This window comes from Eschrichtius robustus, chromosome 4 (genome assembly GCF_028021215.1).
Source record: "Eschrichtius robustus isolate mEscRob2 chromosome 4, mEscRob2.pri, whole genome shotgun sequence".
Lineage (NCBI taxonomy): Eukaryota > Metazoa > Chordata > Mammalia > Artiodactyla > Eschrichtiidae > Eschrichtius > Eschrichtius robustus.
In genome coordinates this window covers 32418875-32444052 of record NC_090827.1, presented here as the reverse complement: position 1 = coordinate 32444052, position 25178 = coordinate 32418875, and the positions used below count along the sequence as shown (strand labels likewise).

Genomic DNA, 25178 nt, shown 5'->3' with positions numbered 1-25178 from the left:
AGTGTTTAAATGAGTTTTTTCCCCCCCAGCTTAAAATTAGAACTCAAGCAAGCAGAAAACAAGCTTCTTGACACCTAAGTTTGGTCTGTAGTCTTATTAAAGAAAATTATCCACGAAAATAATTTTTTAGCATATTAGATTTGGTATGTTTGGTTGACTTTTTTCAATTTCTTGAAAGCAACTTTGAAAAATACAGAATCTCTTAAAGTTCCAGGTCCTGAAAATGGCATTTTGTATATAAATATTAGCAATGTTGTTTATATAGTGGTTAGTTGAGACCAATATCAGTTTCTTTGCAGGAATATTTAGTATTTCTAGTCGTTAATCACAGCTTCTGTCAAGTGCCACTTGAGTAAAACTAATTCCTGTATTTTCAGGAGTAAGCAAATCTGTGTGAAACGTTATGTGCTGGGTAACAGGGTTTGCATTTGGAGAAGACTTATTTAAATTTTTCAGATTAAGTTATTAATAAAAGTATAGCTGTTTAAAAAATCACCAGTTCCTTAAGTGACCAACTTTCAGGATATCTTACAAAATTTTGTGAATTCTTTTCGAAATTATAGTTACATCAGAGTTCATATTACCTGGCACTGTATAGAATTTGAATAAATGATTGGTTAATGAAAAGTTATTGTTGATTTGAAGTTGGGAAAAACCTCTTGTCCTTGAAAAATAATCACCTTGTCACAGTTTTTCTAAAATTAAAGTAGTACTTTTAGATAGTACCTTTTCATAGCGGATAAATGTATGCATGTAATTACAAAAGAAGGCAACATAGTTTAAAAAATCCTTTACTATCAGTATCCTAAAATCCCTAAGATAAAGTTGTTACTTCTTAAAAGAAGACCTTTGTGATTTGGTCAAGCCACAGGTTAGTAGTGATAATACAGTTGCTCATCAGTGTGAGAGAAGAAAAACCAAATGAATTCACTTTTTTTAGAAAAGTATACTATAGCCAAATTAGGGGACAAAAAGGAAAAGAAACTTGAAAACTTTAAAAAATGAATTCTTAAAAACCCAGTAGTGTGTGCACAATGATAGACCAAAATATACCCCTCTCTGGTTCATGAGACTGTCAGGTTCTTGCACTGTTGTTTTTTTAGAAAGAAAAGAACGTATATAAAGTACATTAGTAATTCAAAAGTGCCCATTAATATTTCAAGTTGGCACAATACTAGAAAATAGCCAGTTTTCGCTAAATTGAGTTTTCTTGGAATAGGCGATACCTCTTACTTTCAAAACTAGAACATTTTATACAAATTAATATAAATTAGTTATTTTCTGTTTTAAAAAGAGTAAAGGAGGAAAGTCCAATCCACAACTTTGGGGCTGCAGCTGACCCGTCTAGCTTTGCATTATATGCTGCCTGTGATCTAATTGCAGGAGCTTCCTGATCTTAAACATGGGAAATTCCAGCCCAGAGAGGACCTAACTCAGCTTTGCTGTGCTACAGCCTAGTGCTTATCTAGTATGTATGACTTCCTTGGCCAAAAGTTCTGAGAACTGATTGGCTTAGCTTAGGAAGTGTTAACTTTAGTTTGTGTTCTTTGGGCATAACAATTTTCAAATTAAAATTTAAATCCCTACAATAACTTCTGCAAAGTAAGAAAAGTAGCTGATGATACCATAAATTTCAAAAAAATAGACTGAGGCAAACTCATTTTGTGTTAAGGATGTACTTTGTCTCCTGTGTAATTTAAAAATACAATGTTGATAGACCGTATGAGACAAACCACATTTTGTGATTTCATTGATTACAGTCTTTCAGAGAAATCCAAACTAAGCCAGCTTTAGAGGTGCTTTAATTAAATACTGTAGGGTCTGTTATTAGTTTCCACAGTTTTAAGAGAAAAAGAGAACATACATACATACAGGTGCAGATATTATTTTCTGATTTAAAATGTGATTTTAGGGCTTCCCTCGCGGCACAGTGGTTGAGAATCTGCCTGCTAATGCAGGGGACACGGGTTCGAGCCCTGGTCTGGGAAGATCCCACATGCCGCGGAGCGACTAAGCCCGTGAGCCACAATTGCTGAGCCTGCGCGTCTGGAGCCTGTGCTCCGCAACGGGAGAGGCCACGATAGTGAGAGGCCTGCGCACCGCGATGAAGAGTGGCCCCCACTTGCCGCAACTAGAGAAAGCCCTCACACAGAAAACGAAGACCCAACACAGCCATAAATAAATAAATAAATAAAATTTTAAAAAAATAAAATAAAATAAAATGTGATTTTATTTTTCCCAAAGTAGCCTTCATGGAAGAATCTTATTGGTCACCACTTCTGATAAATAATTCTTAAGTCAGTGTTTTTGGTTTTAGTTTAACTTGCTTTGTTTTGTATTTTAGGAAGATGGGAAATAGAAGAATTGAAAGAAAATCCAGTACCTGGTGACCGAGGACTGGTGTTGAAATCTAGAGCAAAGCATCATGCAATATCTGCTGTATTAGCAAAACCTTTCATCTTTGCTGATAAACCTCTCATAGTACAGTAAGTTTTATTATGTTTTTAATACTTTTTCTGACATTTATATTAGTTTTGTATAATTTGGCTTCTGAATATAGGTATAATGGGTATAAAATGGGCATAAAAAATCAGATTTTCCTTTTCCATTTCATTTGCTTAAATACACAATGCATGTATACACACAGACACCCTGAGGTTTCGAGTGAAAAGCAGGTTAGTTGAAAAATTATATAATATATGCTGTAATATGCAACATTCCACCACCATAAACTATATAGTGAATACTAAAATCACCATTTTTATTTTAACTCTTTACTTAAAATGACTTGCTATTAAGATATATTAACCTCAGTATATTCAGAATGGAACCATAAATATTGCTGGTAAACCAGTGATAAGATTCAAAGGCAGCAAATTCATTTTAAAGAGGAAGTGCCCTTTTAAAGGGCACACGTTCTCACAGACAGTCACCCCTTCCCTCCCCTGCAATATGACATAAACTAGTTTTATTGTCACGTTGTTTGCATGTGTAACTGTCGTAAAATCAAGTGTAAATTCCTCAAGCTTGTTTCACCTATACTGGTATAAAACCAAAATAGATACGTACAAATACAATTACAAAACCGATGAAATTCATATTAAAAACAAAAGGAAATGTAGAAATGTTACTTTCTACCTTATATCAGAAGATTGGGCTGTCCGAAGTTAATTACAGTGTAAGGAAATACCATTAACTGTAAACTTAACACTCCAGAACCCCTTCAGTTTTTTGTTAACGTGTTAAATATATTCCTATGTGGTGTAACTAAAATGCCATTTTGTATTTTAGAAATTTAAAACAATATGGCATTTGGTATAGTTGGCCTAATTTTTCAGCTGTGATGCTTTGGCTTAGTTGCACAGTTATTTCAATAAATTTAAAATATCAAATAATGTCAAAGAGTATACAACCATTTAAACAAATGAAAAATATTGTTATAAGTACTTATTGGGATTAATATTTGAGCTTGATATATGTCATTATTCAGAGTTCGGGGTTTCTTTTTTCTTGAAAATTTGAAAGTAATCTTCTTATTCTGTTGAAGTCAGGTGAATATAATATCATTTTCTATTTTAATCCTTTGTGGCTTAAATGAAAGGGTAACGGAAAATAATATAAAGTTTAACTTCTCCAGAGTAAAATGAATCAAATTTGGTATTTTCAGAAAGTATAAATCACTGCTAGGCAAGTAAGTGAAAGATAGCTTGCAAGATTAGAAGCAAAGATAATAAGTCTAAAAAAATTATTAAAGCAGTTGTGAAATTATTATTCTGAAAAAAGAAAAGGAGAATCAAGAAGAATGGAATAGCAGTGTTTGATATGCTTGAAAACAGTTCAAAGAAGGATAGTGAATATTTGTTATTCTTAATTTTGATGAAATGAGATAAATAAAAAGAAATTTTATATTAACTACTATAAATACTATAGATTTATGACATAACTTTACTCTAAAGCTGCTTTTTCCAAATTGTGTACATATTAATATGCATTACGTGGTCATATAAGTTTTAGAAACTAAGAATATCTGAACCTTAAAGATAAGGAAGCATATTTGCCCATTAAAGACTTTGAGAAGTTCTCTGAAACTTGTATGAAACAGGTATGAAAACCTGTTTTTAACTTGAATATTGTGTTTCCCAAACATAATTGACCACAGAAGTTTTTTTCCCCCCTAGCAATAATTACTATTTCATGGGACAGTTTAGAAAATGCTACTCTAAAGAAAATAGGGTTAACATATATTCTGCATTTGTCCTCATTTTTCCTATGATTTAAGGTTAGCAGCAGTGAAGCTCTATGACATACATTTCACTGATCCTTGAATCCACTGTGAACTGTTTATACTAGGCACAAGTTAATGATTTGAAAAAGCTGGAAGTTTGCAGCGTATGAAATAGACACAGTGATCGAGTCTAGGCATATTAAGACAGCAGAGCTGTCTTACATTTATAGAGACAATTTACACAGTTGTTCTCTCTAGTTCTTTTCACAGAACCCTTTCTCCTTGGATCACCTATACTAAAATTATATCTCTTTTTATTTTATTTTACTTAGAGTAGCAAATATTTACCTTTAGTTCACATTATGCACCATTTCTTTTACTTTGTACTCTTCAAAGACATGTTTCATGAAAAAAAAGTTTATCAGCTACTGCTTAAAAGTATTGATAAGGCTTTGAGGAAACAAACTATTTAAAAAATGAAAAAGAACAACACAGAACTTTTCTTCTGATCATAACAGAAGCTAACATTTTTGAGCATTTATTGGCCCATCACTGTGCATGACAACTTCTAATCATCATAACAGTCCTTTGAGGTGTAGGTATGGGCAATATTCCCATGTTACAGATGAGCAAATAGAGACTAGAGCTTCAGTAATGTGTCTTTAGCCGAGGTATTACCAGAATCCAGAAAAAATCTCAGGTCTTCCTGACTCAAAAGTACTTGCTTGTAACCATTGTTGCAGATATCTTGAGAAATAAAGCAGAGTAGAAAGTAGGGAGGGGAAATCACCATAATCTCCAGCAACTCAGAGATGATCACTTAAAAGTTTACTGTATTTTCTCTATTTCTTTTCTATACAAAATACATATACTAATTGGGTTCAAACTGTCAAAGTTTCGTATGCTTTTTTTTTTTTTTACTTTGTCTCTAAACTTTCTTCAGAAACATTTTAAACTATAGTCCTTCATTAAAATTATCACTGTGTCCTGTTGCTCCTCTAGTTTTCATCTCTTTTTGCTTTAATTCATTAAACCAAATCATAACTTTTTTGGTTTTCACTGTTTTTCAGTTTGATAACCGGTTTGTCACTTGTAATTCATCAATTTACTGAAAATCTCTTCTAAATAACGTTCAGTAAGATTGTCATTGCCTAAACAAGACAAAACAACAACAGAACTTTTGCTGAGAATTAGAGTGTTGTAAATCTATGAAGAGACTGCCATGTCAGTTCACTCTTTCAGCTGTTACACTGTGTTTCCCCTATCTCCTGGCTGTTAAGATCTGAAATATTCCAGGTTATTGACTGAGATTATGAAATCTCTTTGCTGGTGGTATTTAATTAAATGTACAACTTATTTAACATGGTTTCAGTGTAGCTGGACTAAAAGACAAATTAGTAGCAGACTGGGTATCTAGGATCATTAGCAATTCCTTAGAAATTTATGCTGTAGCCATGACCCCCATAGTCTTTGTTTTTAGTTTATAAAGACTATGTATAGTACGTACCTTATTTTAATTTGAAGTTTCCTGTTAAAAGTTTTAGTCAAAGTATTTTATTCTTAATTCAACAGTTTTGATGAAAAAAATTATTTTGACAAATTGGTTGGCTTTTGTATAGTTGATTATAATCATTCTATTTTTAATATTTTAAGGATGTGCACAGAAAAGTCATTTCTGCTTGTTCCCTATAGGTTGTGGATATGCTTTGTATGAGCTTTCTGGTAATGTAAAATGTTTCTGTTTAAATGAATTGAGAGTAATACATTAGATTTTGAAGAACAGTTAGTAATTTTTATTTATCAGCAGTATGATTCTTTTTCCCTTCATTTAGATATGAAGTAAATTTTCAAGATGGTATTGATTGTGGAGGTGCATACATTAAACTCCTAGCAGACACTGATGGTTTGAATCTGGTATGATATTTTAATGTTTAAGAAAACCTTATTAAAGTTAATAAGTATTTTTAAGGAGCAATTGACACAACTGAAATTTTCATTTTCGACTGAAATCGAAAATAACTTTGAAGATTTTTATCCACCGTGAGTTTATATCGCTTTTACAGTGCGCCTTCAAGTTTCATACACAGACAGGTGTGTTACTTGATGGCATCAGTTTTGTAATCATTAGCCACATAAAAAAGTTTGCTATGTCTATAAATAAAAAATAACCTGGTGCTTATAAATGTCTCAAAAAGATCAGCTTACAGTTTTTTTCTTTACAAAATAATAATCACAGGAGAAGTAAGATAACGGAGCAAAGCAGTAAAACAAAATGGCCAAAGAACCAAATTAAAAAGGCGGGCCAGTTCAGGAATTGGCAGTCTGCAAAAATTTACGAAGTGAAAAATGTTTTCATAGTGAAGCAGGTTACATTAGGACCATTTGAGGTTTGGAGACATTTCTTATAGCATCCTCCTACAGGAGGCTATGTCAGGATTTCTGCATAAAACAAAAATAACATAAATGAGACATTAATGAGATATTTGTCAGAATGCGTGGCTATGAAACAGATTAAAGGATTCATTTACTATTATTAGGATCGGGTAAAGGGGAAGCCGTTTGTAGTCGATGGTGAAACACTTAGGTATTGTGAGGTGATGATCACCTGAAGGTACAATGGCAATAATAAAGTCAAATACCAAGTATTTTTCTAAGCACTTTATCTAATTAATTCAGTTAATCCTCAGAGAAACCTTATAAGGTACGTACTATTATTATCTTCATCAGAGGTAATGAAATAGAACCACAGGGAGGTTAAGAAATTTGCTCAGGGCCACACACAGCTGGTTTAAAGGCAACGGTAGGATTTGAACTCCAGATCCCATGCTCTTAACCAGCATCCATGCCAAATGAAGAGAAATGACCAGTAGTAAAACGGGGAGCATGTTGCTGTGTCTGTTTTTGAGTCTGAATCTCTTCTTCATGTTGTGCTAAGGGGCGCCATTTTCTGGTGTCATACTGAATAGTAGTAATGGCTAAGCACTGTAGTCTTAAGTCACAGAATGCTTTTCTCTGTGCTTAATTTTCTTAATAAAATATTAATAATACAGATCTATATAGAGTAACTAAAACATTATGTTGCTAGGGTGGTTCCAGCTTCTCTCCTACATCTTGAGGATGGAAGTAGTGTGTGCACTTAAAAAACTATTTTGAAATAAAATTTGTTGTGTTTTCCACATTCTTTATTGTCAATTGTGTCAACTAATTCTTTGGTGAATTAGCATTTGATACATTTCTGTGAACTCTACCCAATGGGGTAGAATAGAGAAATCCATTAAATACTCTAATTCTGGACTAATCCCAATACTCATCTCTCTTTGAAGGAAAACTTTTATGATAAAACATCCTATACCATTATGTTTGGACCAGATAAATGTGGAGAAGATTATAAACTTCATTTTATCTTCAGACATAAACATCCCCAAACTGGAGTTTTTGAAGAGAAGCATGCCAAACCTCCAGATGTAGACCTTAAACAGTTCTTTACAGACAGGAAGACTCATCTTTATACCCTTGGTATGTCCTTTTAATTCATTCATTAATTCAAAGATATTTACTGACTACCAGTGTTTTCGTGGCAAGTGCTTTGGGAGAAACACAGGTCCTTCTGTTAAGGGCTTATCTTTTTAGGAGAATAAGACATAATTATAGCACAGGTAGAAAGTAAAGTGTCGTATGAGGTACAGTTAAGAGCTCAAAAACAATATTACTTTCAGTTTGGAAACTTGGAGAAAACCTAGTGAAGGCGGTTATATTTGACCTAGTCTTGAAGTGTAGATACAATGTGGAAGATAGGAGAGGAAAGGGATATTTTAGGCACCCTGACATTAGTGGTGCTGAAAGAATAGAAAACTGGAGAAAAAGGTTAAAGAGGAGGAAGCCCTTAATATTAGACTTTATTCTATAGGCAGTTGTCATTGTTGGGTCCTGCCTTGTGGTAGTTGTGGAAAAACTTTGAAAGGGAAAGCATTGAGCAACCATCTATTAACATACTTAGCTTTACTCTTGTAACTAGGAGTTTGCATATATGTTGACTAGGACGAACACTACATGGGATTGTTTCTCCTCTTCCCAAGAACATACAATTATGGAGGTTTGTTCTGCCCATGATTACTTAAAATCACAGCATGTCAGAACCTAACAGGACAACTCCATCCAAGACTAAGATATTTCAGTTTTCTTTCCAAAAACTGCAGTTACAGAAACATTCATTTTGTCTGCCAACACAGGGACCAATTTTATTTTTAATATCAGTATTGATATCAAAGACCTTTTTCTGAAATTGGAAAATAGTACTAGACATTTTGGGGAGCATAAAGTAAACTGCAGAAATGTACAGATAATGAGAAATTATAACTAGAAAAAATGAATTTTAATTAGACTTTGTATAAACCTGGTCAAAAGCACTTTGGTAGTGTAATCAAAGGCTACAATTCCACTTTCAGGAATTTATCCAAAGAAAATAATCCAGAAGAAAGAAAATGACCTATGTGTAAAAATATACTGTGAATTGGAAGCAACCCAAATGTTACAGTAGTGGTTTTCTTTCTATACAATACAAAATGATAACTATGAAAATGTTTGGCAACAAGGAAGAGACGTTTATAATATTAAAATTGGGAAAGAAAACAAGATTCAAATTGGAGGCACATCCTGATGGCCACTAGACATATTATGCAAACAAAAAGAAAAAGACTAGAAAAAACTAATTTTTGTTAATCACCTGATAGGTACCATGCTCTATGCTAGACACTTTGTTTACAACCGTCCTGTGAGGTGAGCAGTTTCTCTCTTATTTTGCCTTAATTAAGGTTAAGTAACTTGCCCTAGGAAACGAAAGTAATTGGTAAGACTGGAATTAAAACTCAAGTCTGACTCTTAAACATTTGCTTTTCTTACTACTATACACAAAAACTTCGTTGTGCTAGGATTATCGAGTGGCTATTTTCTTTTTAAAAAAACTTTCTGTAATACTACTATATTTGTATAACATTATTCTGTAGTTGTTCTAAGAACCTTACAGGGTCCCTTAAAAGACTTTATAATCCAATGCCTTTTGTTGTAGATTCATTTAGAACATTGAATACAGTTTTCTAAACGGAAAGGTTTTTTGGCTAAAGATTTTGGGCAAAGATGTCTTTTCACATATGTGTAATTGTCCTGTGCTTTTTTGATTTACTATAATTTTAAAACATTTCAGATGCAAAATTTATTCAGAAAATAGTCTTTTTGGGATTTTTCTTGAGAAATGTCTTTTTTTTAATTAGAAAGGGTCTAGCACATTTTTGCATTTAAGATCTTATCTCAGTTCTGCTTCAATCTTGACTTTTTTCCTTTGTGTAGTAATATAGTTTTATAATCTCAGCTGTAATAGAAGAGGAAATAGTGGAGAAAAAAGAGAAGGGAGAAAATACTGAGTGTTCGTTTACATTATTTGAGTTTGTATATAAATTGCAATATTTGATTTTGATATAAATAATTTGGCATTGTTGTGACTGAAACCTTTGGAGATTGTTATTATTTCAGAATTGCTTTTACAGGAAGTGGTAGCCCATTTACCTAGTTAAGTCAGGATCATCCTGACATTTATTGACAGCTCCTACTTGCTTAACTTACTAAAAGCAAATGTTAGGCAGCTCCTTTCATCTACCATTCTTTACAAAGATATAAATTATACTCAGTGGCTCCCCACCCCATGTTTACAGAAGGGAGAAAGAGCTTTTATTTTGTCATTACAATGATAAGGGAGTCCTTTATGAAACTTTTGGCTTAGGGACTTTTAAAGAGCTAGATTTTACCTCAAAACAAACGTACTAGAGTGTGAGCTTGAATATTTTCAATCATCCTTAAGACATTTTTCAGTACAGTGTATGAATCAATAAATTTGAAATGCCAATGAGCTTTATAGATTTCTAGGAAATCATATGAATGTATCAGTGTTAAATTCCTGATTTTGGTGCCTAGATTTGGGTTATATAGGAGAATGTCCTTGTTTATAGGAAAGATACATTAAAACATTCAGGGATGATATGGATGAGGTCAGTAATTTACTCTCAAGTAATTCAAGAAAAAATAAAGTTCGTTATAGCATACTTGCAACTTTTAAAGTTTGAGGTCGTTTCAAAAGATTATTTTAAAATAGTGAAGATTGGGTTGTATTCTGTAACTATGAAAGAGTGAAGCTGACTGGTCATGTGAGTCCTAAGCTGAGTTAGCTATTGGGTATTTTTTATTTGAGAAGTTAAGGAGCGTTTTATTAAGTTATTATTATTACTTAAAATTTTATTTTTGGTTTTAGAAAGCATTATATCTAGTGATTTCAGTGTATTTTGATTTAATACATCGGTAATTCCTCTATTCTGGTTGAGAGAAAATTTTACCCATGAAGTTTAGGGTAGAAGATTATCTTTAACACGTCTGTCAATATGATAAGTGTAATATGTTTAAATTGGTCTTTAGTGATGAATCCAGATGACACATTTGAAGTATTAATTGATCAGATAGTTGTAAACAAAGGAAACCTACTAGAAGATGTGGTTCCTCCTATCAATCCTCCCAAAGAAATTGAAGATCCCAGTGATAAAAAACCTGATGATTGGGATGAAAGAGCAAAAATCCCTGATCCTTCTGCTGTCAAACCAGAAGACTGGTAAGCAAAGAATTCAGTAGCAAAGCGTTCTTTGGCATAGAGTAACGTGTAACTGAAGTTTACAACCAATGAAGCTTATTCTTTTAAACATCAGTACTACTTATTTTGACTATTTGGGGTGAAATACTTCTCTAAGACGGATTTTGCACTCCCCTGCCTCTTAATTATCTTAATTTTCATTTTAATTAATATTTTAATTTTGTTGCCCTTTTCAATATCCTATTTGTATTTTGTATGTTTTCAGTGCTGTGGGGGAAACAATTCCATGAATCTAAAACACCAACACTTTAATTTCAGTTCCCAGTTTGATCTTTATCATGTATGTGTGTGCATACTTTACATAGTTGCGGTGTTTTCAGTTAATGATTAGTTGGCTTAAAAAGCCATATTCTCAGCATCTTATATAGGATTTACTCATACCAGTTTGCTTACCCATAAAATGTTCACTAGCTGAGTATTTGTGTGGTTCCCATTCTACAGGATTATGAATATTTTCCTTGAAAGAAATGTATTCAGTTCCAGATTACCTATAGCTTGAATTCAGATGGTGAGGGATACTTTTATATCTCTCCATTTAACTGAGATATTCTTTGTCCTTCAAATATGTTTTGTAATTTCTCCCTAAAATCTTGTTAGCTTTATTCCTAAGGTTTTTTTTTTTTCCTGCTGACACTTAACTCTTAATTATGGTTTTGCTAAGTAGATTATCTGTCTTTATGTATTTAACCCACCCTATTGGTTATCTATTGCTGTGTAACAAATTACCAAAAAACTTAGCAACTGAAGACAACAAATGTGAACTCACCCAGTTCCTGAGAGGCAGGAATCTGGGAGTGGCTAGCTCCCCAGTTCTGGCTCAGACTCTCCTGAGGTTGCAGTCGAGCTGCCAGTAAGAGCTGCCTGCATCTGAAGGCTTGACTTGGGCAGCTGGAGGATCCACTTCCCACTGGCTTCTGTAGCCTTTGTCAGGAAGTTTCAGTTCCCTGCCACCTAGGCCTCTCCTTAGGTCAGCTCACGACACGGCAGGTGGCTCCCCTAGAGGGAGTGATCCAAGAGGGAGAGAGCACAACCACAGAAATTGCAGTGCCTTTTATAACCTAATCTCAAAAGTGACATGCCATCACTTCAGCTGTATTCTGTTTGTCATCAGACCAACCCTAGTACAGTTGGGAGGGGACTGCATAAAGGTAGATGTACTAAGTATGAGTAAAAAAAGTTTTATTCTTAGTTTACTGAGAGTTTTTTTTCCCCATGATTGGGTGTTGTATTTTGTAAAACACTTTTTGTGCATCTATTGAGATGACGACGTGGTTTTTCTCCTTTATTTTCTTAGTGTGGTGAATTATATTGATTGATTTTCTAATGTTGACTAACCTTGCAATCTCCTTAGTCAACAAGTATTGTCCTTTTGATGTTTGCTGGATTCTGATTGCATGGTTTTTTTCTGTCAGATTTATTGAAGTATAATTTTCATACAGTTAAATCCGTTTATTTTAGATATACAGTTCTATGAGTTTGGAAAAATATATAGAGTGATCTAACCACTACCGCAGTCGTGATGTAGAATATTTCCATCATTCCCCAAAGGCCTTTATATCCTTGTGTAATGAATTCCCTCCTTCCACCTTTAACCTCTGGAAACTACTGATGTGATTTCTGTCCATTATAGCTTTGCCTTTTCCAGAATATCACATAAGATGGAATTATACAGTATATAACTTTTGTTTCTGATTTCTTTCACTCAGAATGATGCTTTCTGAGATTTATCTGTATTTTTTGCTTGTATCAGTAATTAGTTTTGTTTTATTGCTGAGTAGTGTACCATTGTAGGGATGTATCATAATTTGTTTATCCATTCACATATTGATGGAAGTCTTGGTTGTTTCCAGTTTGGGGCAATTATGAATAGAGCTGTTACAAACATTTGTGGTCAGGGCTTTGTATAGACATAATTTTTCCTCTTTCTTCGGTAAATACCTAGGAGTGTGATTGTGCAATAAGTGTATGTTTAAATTTATAAGAAACTGCCAAACTTTTGCAAAGGGCTATACCATTTTGCATTCCCACCATTATGTAATAGTTCCAGATGTTATACATTAACAGCATTTGGTATTATCTGTTTTTTTAACTGAGATATAATTGACATATAATGTAATAGTTTACGTGTACAACGTAATGATTTGATATATGTATATATTGCAAAATGATCACTACAGTAAGTTCAGTTAACATCCATCACTTCACATAGTTAGCAGCTTTTTTTCTTGTTCTGAGAACTTTTAAGATTCACTCTTCTTAACTTTCAAATATATGATATAGTGTGGTGAACTGTAGTCACCATGCTGTACCTTACATCCCCAGGACTTATTTGTCTTATAACTGGAAGTTTGTACCTTTTGACCTTTTGGTATTATCTGTTTTTGTTTTTCTGTTTTTCTTTGGATATTCTAAAAGGTTTGTAGTGATACCTAATTGTAGTTTTGATTTACATTTCCCTAATGACTAATCCTTAATTTCCCCAATTTTCATTTACTTGCCGTTCATATCAGTTTCTTCGGAGAAGTATCTTTTCAATTTTTTCCCCTGCTTTATTTGGCTTATTTTTTTATATTCAGTTATGAGAGTTCTTTATATTCTGGATACAGGTGTTGTGTCAGTTATCTAGTTCTGTATAACAAATTACCCCAAAATTTAGTGGCTTAAAACAACATTTGTTTCTCAGTTTCTTGTGATTCAGGATTCTGACTGCAGCTTAGTGGGTCCTTTGGCCCTGGGTCTTTCAGCTGCAATTAAGATGTCAGCTGGGGCTGTAGTCATCTAAAGGCTCAACAAGGAGCGGATCCAGTTTCTGTTTCACTCCAGTGGGCATTGGCAGGATTCAGTCTCTCAAGGGACTGAATTGTTGTTGGACTGAGGGCCTCAGTTCTTGGCTAGGTGTTGGCCAGAGTCATCCCTTGGTTCCTTGCAATCTAGGCCTCACCACAGAGTATCTCACAACATGGTAGCTATCTTCAACGGAAGCAAGGGAGAGGGGAAGGGAGGGGAGAAGAGAGTGCGAAGAAGATGGAGGTTACAGTCTGTACTGGGTTAACACTGTCCTCCAAAATGCCGTGTCTACCCAGAACCTGTAAGTGTGACTTTATTTGGAATTAGGACCTTTGCATCTGTAATCAAGTTAAGATGAAGTAATACTGGATTAAGGTGGGCCCTAAATCTAGTACTACCGGTGTCCTTGTAAGAAGAGGGAAATTTGGACACAGACATACAGGGAGAACACGATGTGACAACTGAGGCAGAAATTGCAGTGATGCATCTACAAGCCAGGGAATGCCAAGGGTCGTCAGTGGCCACCAGAAGCAAGGAAGAAACAAGGAAAGATCCTGTCCTGGAGCCTCCAGAGAGAGCATGGTCCTGCCCAAAACTTTGATTTCGAATTTCTAGTCTCCAGAATTGTGAGATAATAAATTTCTGTCATTTTAAGCCACCCAGATTCTGGTGTTTTGTCACAGCAGCCTAGGGAAACTAATATACAGTCTTTTATAACTTAATCTTGGAAGTAACATACCATTACTAACTTCTTTTCATTAACAGCACATTATTAGGTCCCACCCACACTCAAGGAGAGGGGACTTCACATGGACATGAATACCAGGAGGCAGGATCATTGGAAACCATTTCAGAAGCTGCCTACCTCAGTCTGAGATTGCCAGTGCCAGAGTCCCTGAGGCAAGAACCCTGTTAGGTGGCACCCAGATTTCGCTGTACAGACACTGCAGTAATAAATGTTACTTTAAGCCCCTAAGTTTTGGGGTAATTTGTTATGCAGCAATAGTCAATTAATATAGATATGCAGTATGCAATATTTCCTTTCACTCTGGGGCTTGTCTTAATTTTCGTAACAGAGCAGAAGTTTTAAATTTTTATGAAGTCTGGTTTGTCAATATTTGTCTTTGATGATTCATGCTTTTTGCATCTTACTAAGATACGATGTCTTTGCCTAAATGTGACAAAGGTTTTCTTTTGTTTTCTGGACAAATAGTTTTGACTAAAACTCTGTTCTGAGTTAATTGTTGTATGTAGTGTGAGGTATAAATCAAGATTAATTTTCAAAAATATGGGTGTCTAATTGTTCCATCATCTCTTATCATCCATTTAATGTCTGTAATGATCTGTACTGATGTCCCCTCTTTCTTTTCTGATATGGCAATTAGTGTTTTTTCTTGATGTGTCTAGCTGAGGGTTTATCAATTTCATTGAGCTTTTTGGAGGACCAGCTTTTGTTTTAGTTTTTCCCTTCCATTGGCCTTTTTTGTATTTTGTTATTTCCTTCCTCTTCTTACTTTGGACTTAATTTGCTTCTCTTTTCTACCTTATTAAGGTAGAAAATAATTTCCGATGGAAGCAGCTATAAAATTTCTCTGTTTTAACTGTTTTAAAGCACTGTTTTAACTAAGTTCCACAAATATGTATTATTTATGAGAACATTCAGTTCATTCTGTTTTATAATTTCCCTAGTGATTTCTTCTTTGATTCATGTATTTTTTTTTTTTTTGATTCATGTATTTTTAAATGTGTTGCTTTGTTGTCAGTTATTTATGGATTTTCCAGGTATGATTTTCATTTTAACTCCCAAGTTAATTCTATTGTGGTCAGAAAACATTCACAAATATCAATTACATCAGGTTGGTTGATAGCATTGTTCAAAAGCTTTTATATTCTTAATGGTTTTCAGTCTGTTCTCTTACTGAGAGAAGAGAACTAAAATCTTCAACTATGATTGTGGATTTGTCTTTATCTCCTTTGAGTTCTATTAGTTTTTGCTTCAGGTATTTTGAAGATCTGTTACTAGATCAGTTCACAGTATTTCATGACCTCTTGAGGAACTGACCTTTTTATTATTATAAAATGTCCTTCTTTATAAACTCTTATAATACTCTCTGTCTTGAAGTCTACTTGGTCTGATATTAAATCAGCACTCCAATTTTCTTTTAAATCATGTTTCCATTGAATATTATTTTCCATTATTTACCTGTAACCTCTATATGCCTTTATTTTTCAGGTGATTTTCTTGTAGGCAGCTACATTTGGGTCTTGCCTTTTAATTTGAGTGTTTTAAACCATCTACATTTAATGCACTTAATTGCTATGGTTGGGTGTAAACCTACCATCTCACTACTTGTTTTTTCTTTGTCCCATATATTCTGTGGCTTTTTATAAAATGTTTTTCCTGGCTTTTTTCGGATTGAGTTATATTTTATTTGAGTCTTCTATTTTTTTCTTCTCTATTGGCTTTTTTGGCTTTTCATCTGTAGTTTGTTGTTTTGCTGGTTGCTCTAGGGTTTGCAATATGCATCTTAAACCTATTTCAGTCTACTCTCAAATAGTGTTATACCACTTCATGTCTAAGTTAATCATATAAGAGTCTTACATTTTCTCCCGTACATCCTTCATGGTATTATCATACATTTCCTTCTTTATATACTGTGAAGGCCATGCATATTTATTCTTCAATCAGTCTCTTTTTATTGGACAGTTATAAGGGGAAAAGTTCTTTTATTTACCCACATATTTACCATTTCTGGTACTCTCCTTCTGTTGTGTAGATAGAAATTCCCGTCTGTTATTGTTTTCCTTCTGCTTGATAAACTTGTCTTAATACGTTGTAGTACATACTTGTTGTCATTGCATTCTCAGATTATTTGTCTGAAAATCTCTTTATTCTCCCTTCATTTTTGAAGGATTTTTCACTATGGGATTATAGGTTGATAGTTATTTTGCAACAGCCATTCCTTATCATTGAGGCTCACACTGATTCTGATGAGAAGTCAGTTGTTCGTCTCATCCTTGTTCTCCTTTACCTAATATGTCATTTTTTTCTGTTTGGTTTTAAGATTTATTTTCACTGTTACTGGTTTTCAATAGTTTGATTTTTGTTGTGCCTTGATGTCATTTTTGTGTGTGTGTATATTTGCCTTGCTTTGGATTCTTTGAGTTTTTTGAAATGTGGGTTTATAGTTTGTATCAAATTTGGGTAACATTTGGCCATTATTTCCTTAAATATTTATATATGCCTCCCCATCTCTTTTTTGGGATGCCACTTAAATGTGTGTTAGACTGCTTTACATTTGTTACACAAGTCACCGAGGATCTATTCATTTTTTAAAACCAGTTTTTCTCTGTATACTTCATTTTGGAAAAGTGTCTATTACTATTTCTTCAAGTTCTTGTTGTTTGTAAACATTGGGATTTACCACCTATTCAGAACATAGAATGTTGCTCCTGGAAAACCAAAAGTGTTAACTTGTTAACTCTCTTTTAGATAAATAAGGGTACTGGTTAGCAGTGAAAATGTCTTTGCCTTAAGGGAAATAGTATAATAGGGAAGTAACTTGTGCAAGGTAGGAAGAATAGTACTTTTTAAAAAACATTAATAAGTAACTTATTAGTGTATCACTTCCATGAATTCATGCTATCAGAAAAGGTAGGACTACATCCCCCCATGTGGGCTTTCTAACATTGCTTCATATTTGTTTGCCCATAAAGAGTAGGGCTGGGACATACGTTTGCCCTTAAATGAGAGAAACTGTATATACCAACCTCATTCTGATTGGTGAAATGTGTGAGAATTTTTTTTATAAAGTGCTAAAAGAGATGCACCCTTAAATTTTAAACCCCGGTTACTCTGAGCCCTCAGAGACCCTAAGATAACATTGATAACAGGCAAGTACAAGTCTTTACATACATAGATTTGATTGTTTCAGTTTGTTACTCAGTCTTTACATATATATTGTTGATTATTTCAGTTTGTTACTCAAGTTTTGTTTGGAAAATCATAATGTAGCTTCTTATTTAAAATTGTTACCTTTCTGTAGAGACGAAAATTATGTTAGTAATTCTATTCACTACTTACTGTGACTATGTTTATATACTTTAGAATTTACTTTCTAAGGGTTATTTTTTAAGGAAAATATAAAAATTACTAGAATTACATATGGAGAGTTTTTAAAAAATAATATTGGAGTAGGGAAGACCTTTCCAAATATGACATAAAATTGAAGAATCATAAAGGAAAATGTTAATAAATTTCAACTACATGAAAATAAATGAGTTTTACATGGCAAAAAAAATTTAAAAACCTCACCATGAGCTACATTTAAAAATGCATGAGAAATTGGAAAAAAATTTTACTTCATATAGCTGACAACTAATTTCTTATTAATTTCTAATATATTCCAGGATATTAATTATAGCATTATTCATCATAGTAAGTTTTTGAAAACACTATTCTCAACAATAGATAGATTAAATAAATTATGATATATTCACAAAGTAGAAAACTATGCAACTGTTAAGAAGAATGAAGCAGATATATATTTAGCTCCTAGAACAGTCTTGACATGTAGTAGTCATCTCGTATATGTTTGTTGATGAATGAGTTTTTAAGTGAACAAAAGCAAGGTCTAACATGCTCTGTATAGAATGCTATCATTTGTGTAAAAAAAGTCTGTGTGTGTATATATATATATATATACACACACACACACACACACACACACACACACACACACACGCATATACATATGTGCATGTGTGTATAGAACATAACAAGTAATATATATAAAAAAGTGTATAGCAGAAGATTTAGGTGGATGAGAGAGAGGGGAGGTAGTAGGTACAAAGACAGGGTAGGAAATGCCTTTTGGTACCTTATGAATTTTGTAACGTGCATTTTTAAACTGCTTGAATAATTAATAATTAGCGTAAAATACTGTATTTACAGGGATGAAAGTGAACCTGCCCAAATAGAAGATTCAAGTGTTGTTAAACCTGATGGCTGGCTTGATAATGAACCGAAATTTATTCCAGATCCTAATGCTGAAAAACCCATTGACTGGTAAGCATTCATCTTCAAATGTCAATTTCATATGTTTCTTACTTGCTTTTTTGTTATTAGTTTATATGACTGACAGGAGAGACTTGAGGTTACTCCATTTGCTTTGTTCTAATATCCTAAGGAATGAAGACATGGATGGAGAATGGGAGGCACCTCAGATTTCTAATCCAGAATGTCGGATTGGGTGTGGTGAGTGGAGCCCTCCCATGATAGATAACCCAAAATACAAAGGAGTATGGAGACCTCCAATGATAGATAACCCTAACTACCAGGTAATAACCACTTGTTCCAGTCCCATAGTAAACTTTAAAATGTTGTGCTATTTATCTAGTTATTGATAATGTTATGTTAACTTCAGGAAATTTGATTTGTATAATAGTGTGCCTCAGCTATCTTAAGAAGTCAAAGAACATAGACTCCAACTAATTTATGTTTAAAAAGTGAAACATTCCTTATTTAATTTTCTGGGGGAATAAAATTAAGAACTAAAGATAAGTTACTTTATACTATATTTTTCCTTAGTAATCAACTGATGATCACTTTGGAATAAAATTTTATTTTAGAATTAAATATAAGAAGTGAGTTCTGATCAAGAAGACTCAGGTTGTACATTTTAGTAATTAAAGTCTGTGCTTAATTAACGTGCTCCTTACTCTCTGGTATTATTAAAATTGAATTTTTTTCCCTAATATGAATCAGATATTTTTTGAGTATACCTAGTTTTGGGGGTGGAAGTCCTTATGTTATCCATTTAACCCTCTAGTTTCATCTAATTATTCATTGACATTTTCTAACATTTATTTTATATATACAGTTATATATTCTTTTTGCTCACTGTAGTTTTTCTTTATAGTATTTATCACAAAGTGTCTGTTTTGGTAACTTTTTTGTTTAATGTCTATCTCCTTCATTAGACTTTAAACACCATAATGCAGGGACCATGTCTGCCTTGATTACCACTGTATCCTAGCATCTGGCATAGTGCCTGGCACAGAATAGACATATGTGATGGTGGAATAAGTCAGTGAGTGATCATATTGTCCAATTTATTTGATTTGGTTGAGTTTAATCATTCAAGATCTAATGGAACTTCTGTGTTGAATAATTGTTCTGAGATTCAACCATGATTGATTATTGATGCCTATCACGAGTATATGTTGAAAGTTGCGGTTCCGTTTTTGCCATACAGTGATCTCTCTGATTTGAACAATTTTAATGATATCTTGTCTTGAATATCTTTACTAAATGTAAAAAAAAAAAAAAAACTTGTCTAATATAGTGTCAGTTGTGAAATTTAATTACTCAAGTTTCTGTATTGGATTTTCACTCTGCCTCTTTTTTTTTTTTTTTTGCAGTTTACTTATTTATTTATGTATTTATTTATTTATTTTACTTATTTTGGCTGTGCTGGGTCTTCGTTGTGGCGCTCAGGCTTCTCTAGTTGCAGCGTGCCGGCTCTAGAGCGCACAGGCTCAGTAGTTGCAGCACGTGGGCTTAGTTGTGGTATGTGGGATCTTAGTTCCCCAACCAGGGATTGAACCCAGGGCCCCTGCATTGGGAGCACAGAGTCTTAATCACTGGACAACCAGGGAAGTCCCCTTTTGCAGAGTTTAAAGTCATTGTTCATAGGGAACATCGTGTACAGGCTATATTTCATAGGGAACATCGTGTTCCGGATAAGAAGAAACAAGATTTTATTTCTGGTGAATTACTAATGAATTAATTATCAGTTAAAGTTTTCTTTTTTCCAGTTAGTATTGCTAATTTCATTCAACAGCAACTACTTCTTGAGTAACATTTATAATGAAATTATTTTATTTGAAAATGTCTTTAAATTATTTTTTCTCGCAGGGTATCTGGAGTCCTCGAAAAATTCCTAATCCAGATTATTTTGAAGACAATCACCCATTTCTTCTGACTTCCTTCCGTGCTCTTGGTTTAGAGCTTTGGTCCATGACCTCTGATATCTACTTTGATAATTTTATTATTTGTTCGGAAAAGGAAGTAGCAGATCGCTGGGCTGCAGATGGCTGGGGAGTGAAAATAATGATAGAAAATGATAATGAGGTACATACAGTATTTACCATATGGTAATAATAGGATGTGGTCCTGGTTATAGGTTGTACAAATGGCCTATAAAAAGGTAAATAAATGTGCAATAATTACTAAATGCTAAAGAAACATATTTAAATAAATTTATGTAAACAGAATATTTAGCTTTACCAAATTATGATACAGCTTCATTATAAACTAATAATGAATTATATATATGTAAGTCTTCATTTCATTTATTAAATTATGATAGCATAATGGGATTGAGTGCCTTTTGATGGTTATAGAAATAAGACCACTACTACTACTAGAAATGAGACTTAATATCTTTGTCACCTATCAATTTAAGGCCTAAGTGGGAACAGTAATCTAAATATTCTTTATTCATTTTAACTACTTTTCACTTAGAGGAGTATAGAAACTTTTAAAATTTAATATTATTATGTTCCAGTTTTTTTTCCCCAAATCTTAACACTACTTAGAAAAGAATAAGCTAAATATTTCAACACAATGCATCTTGGAGAATCTATCTTTAAAACCAATTACTGTAAAGAAAAATGTGTACGTCACATTAGGTCTTTTTGGATATTAGCAAAAACCATCAGAAGAGTAAGTAAAGGTAAAGGGATTCTCATTTGGAAACTCTTTTAACTAAAACATTTGATAATTTTAGATTTTATTTTAGTAAGAGAAACAATTTCCTTCCTGAAGGTTGTGTATAAAATTTGTTAATAAACAAGCAAAAGAAAACACAATGATTATCAGGTTGATTTTTTTTTTTTTTTTTTTTAGTAAGTTTTTTAAAAGTACAGGATGAGTTATCAGAGAGTTGTGTACTTCTAAATGAAGCAGATAATACATCCATAAAGAGTAGTTCTATCCTAAAACTTACCAAAAAAGAAAACTGTCCTAATTCTTGCTGGTAGGTTAGCAATATTCACCTATATAGTATAATGTACCTTCTACTACAAACTGTCAAACAGCAATGCATGCGAATAATTGTTTAAACTTTACGAAGTATAAAATGAGAAAATAAAATATTTTTTATCTTGCAAATTCATGATTCCTTAATATAAAACCACCTAGGTGAAATAAGTTTTTTGTTTTTGTAGGCTGTATTTCTGAATGAAGGTTTATAAAATCTTAATTGCCTTTTTATGCTTATTTCTTCTCTAGCCTAGTATATTCAAACAGTTGATGGCAGCTACTGAAGAGCGCCCATGGCTTTGGTTCATTTATCTTGTGACAGCAGTGCTTCCAATAGCATTAATTACTTCATTTTGTTGGCCAAGAAAAGTAAAGGTAAAGAAAATGAATTTTCGTCAACAGTAAAAAAAAAAAAAAAAAAAATCTCTTAGTGTTTAGGAGTTCTGTATTGGAGCAAGTGGCTCTTAAAAGTAATAAACTAAATTGCCTATAAGTTTTTACTGATAGTTCACTATGATATCACTTATTGCAAAAAATCTTTTTGTAAATAGTGCTTTGCTTTTAGTAAAAATAACTTGTGTTAAACTGCGACAGAAAAGATATGAAGATGCAGAGTTCAAAAAACCGGACATATGTAAACCACAAACAAAGGGAGGACTAGAGCAAGAAGTGAAGGGAGAGAAAGCAGCCCTGGAGAAACCAGTGGACTTGGAAGAGGAAAAACAGCAAAGTGATGGTGAAATTCTTGAAAAAGGTAAGATGATGATGGTGATTTATAATGGGGACAAAGCTGGGCAAAGCTCAGTTAAAATAGTAGATTAAGTGGTAAACACTAGCTGTTGCACTTGTTTATTGTCAGATTTATACCATTTGAATCCCCAAGAAGGCGTGACTGGCGAAGAGGAGTAACATCCTTGCCTGGGTTGTACCTGAGCAGACATCCAATGTATGACTTTTGTTTTCTAGGAAGAAAGAGTTGTAAAAAGTGTTCAGTTGCTTCAGAACCTAGCAGCTATGAATCCCATATGCCATAGCTTTTTGCAAAGATTTTTCTCCCCGCCAAGGATGACACGGGAGGTACAGACCATGGCTTCTGTAGAAGAGTAATCGGTTTAAGGCAGGTGATTGCAGCAACAAAATCCACACCAAGTCTCCCAAGGGCTGTTGTTTATCGGATAATTTATCATGTGGAACCAATAGTTTAATCTCTTGAAAGGATTGCTAAATCATACGTCCCCTTTCCACCCTCTTCTAAACTCCAGAAGATGTTAGAACTGAAGACAGCTGAGGCTTTTTGGTGCCTCTCCAGTGAGACTTCCTTATGCACATCTAGGTAGCAATAAAACTATTGGTAGTTGTCAGGCATCCCAAGCCAGGCTCCAGAATGAGCGCTTTATAACCTAAATTATATCTTGAACACTGTTTTTAACTTAATAGTTGATGAAACAGTTGACTTAAAAAACATACTCTCTCAAAATACACATGCACACACATATTTACATATATGTGTGTACACACACACACACACACACACAATTCTTTGGTTTTCATTTTACATACAGACTGAGTGCTTTAAAATTCTTTAAACCTGCCCCTTTCCTCAAATATGATGATTTATTTATAAAATGTGGTAAAATAAATATTTCTATTTAAATTTTTAAAAATGTCTAATGGAAGAAATTGCTTTTAAATATTGGAATTTAAATACATCCTTCCACTTTTATTTAATACTTTTAAATAGCAAAATTCTAATTCGAGTTTTTGCCTTTAATAAAATCTGTTTAATAAAAAATTCTAGAAGAGGAAGGTGAACCTGAGGAAAAGAGTGAAGAAGAAATTGAAATCATAGAAGGACAAGAAGAAGGTAATAAATCAAATAAGTCTGGATCAGAGGATGAGGTAAGCAACTCTTTAACAGAAAATAAACTAGTTTCTATGTATGACTGTTAATCCATAAAAAAATATTTAATAAAAGCAGTATGGTTTTTGAAGAATTTTTTGCCATATTTCTCCCAGCTTTCTTAAGAGCATATATATTGCTTTAAAATGTATCCATAAGGAAAGCATGAAAATACTGTAATTTATGTCGTCTTAATGCCTAATGAAACAGTATAAAGTAAGCCTTTGGTTTACAAAATATAAAGAGAGAGCTACGTCTGTAAAAAATGACTTCATTAAGGTGTTTTGTTGAAAGGTGTAATAAGCAGACCATCTGAATATTTAAAAAGTAATTCTGTTTATTACAAGACAATTTTCTTTTAGCCATTGTGAAAACATTCTGTCACAGTTATTTACTGTAACATTTTGAAAGATTTCATTCATTGGGTAGTTGAGTACTATGCCTGGTAATGGTGTTTTTCTCAAATCTTTAATAAACTAGTTTTTCATTAACTTGATATGTCTGCCCCCTTTTCCATCCTGATGTATGATAGAACTTTCCACAGTGCCTTTTTTTATAGTCAGTTATTATGGAATCAGAAACCATCCAGGTATAATTCAGAACCCGAGGTTTCTTCTTTCACCTAGTATATACCCCCCAAGCCTGTTTTCTCTGCTTCTCTAGCCCTCTAAGAGCTGCATAGCCCCACCTGCCAGTCACCGTCCCCAGCACTCTCAGAGCTTAGAGTTAGGTAGGGTAAAGGTCCGTTATGCCTGGACTGTTGCATGTGATGAGATAAACTTGCTATTTTGTTTATTTGAAGAAATCTCCCAGATAAACTTCTGTTGTTATTGTTTTAGTTGTTTTCTAAAGCTTATTCAGTACATATACCTGGTTACTGGTCTTAACTGCCTAGTGAGGTTTTTTTTAAATGGGTTTTGGGGCTCATTATCTAGTATGAATATCTTTATTTAGAGGGAGTTGGGTGAAGATAATTTCTTCCAGAACAGAGTTTTAAACAGTCCTTGTTTCCCGCCGTCACTCTTTTAATAATAATACTTGGAATCATTCACTGAATGTGTATTCTAGTTATATTTTGCTTTGTAAAATATTTTGTGTACCTTTAAAAGTATCTAAATTCCATCTTTTCAGTCTTTTAATCTTCTTATATGTTTGTCAGTGAGCTAAAATAAATCAATTTTTATATAATATAACCTTTAGAAATAATTATAACTGTTTTGTATAATACCTGCATTATTTTATTGTTATACAAGTTTAATTTATATATAAACGATTATTCTGGAAGGATAAGAATTAAAGGAGAGAAAAAGCCCAAATCATAAGTTTGATGTTTCCCTTTCCTCTCTGTTAATTTTTCTCAAAGTATTAGGTACCAGAAGTTCTGAAAAAGTCTCTGTAAAACCAGCTCAGCAATTCATTACTTACAGAAACATTGTGATGTATAGTTAATGCTTAATATCCCACAATGAAAATATCATATAACCTTTAATTAACCAACATTAGATTAAGTTGTAAATCATGAAATAAAATC

At 33.3% G+C, this 25178-nt stretch overlaps 1 protein-coding gene across 1 annotated transcript in view; it reads left to right on the top strand.

Moving 5' to 3' along the window:
• Positions 1–25178, top strand: part of CLGN (calmegin) — a 43331-nt gene that overhangs the window by 17614 nt on the left and 539 nt on the right. The window contains exons 5-14 of the mRNA XM_068542075.1: positions 2345–2486; positions 6058–6139; positions 7549–7741; positions 10685–10874; positions 18655–18768; positions 18890–19040; positions 20620–20835; positions 21997–22122; positions 22342–22501; positions 23546–23646. Coding sequence (XP_068398176.1) covers positions 2345–2486; positions 6058–6139; positions 7549–7741; positions 10685–10874; positions 18655–18768; positions 18890–19040; positions 20620–20835; positions 21997–22122; positions 22342–22501; positions 23546–23646 — 1475 coding nt within the window. The remainder of the gene's footprint in view (positions 1–2344; positions 2487–6057; positions 6140–7548; positions 7742–10684; positions 10875–18654; positions 18769–18889; positions 19041–20619; positions 20836–21996; positions 22123–22341; positions 22502–23545; positions 23647–25178) is intronic.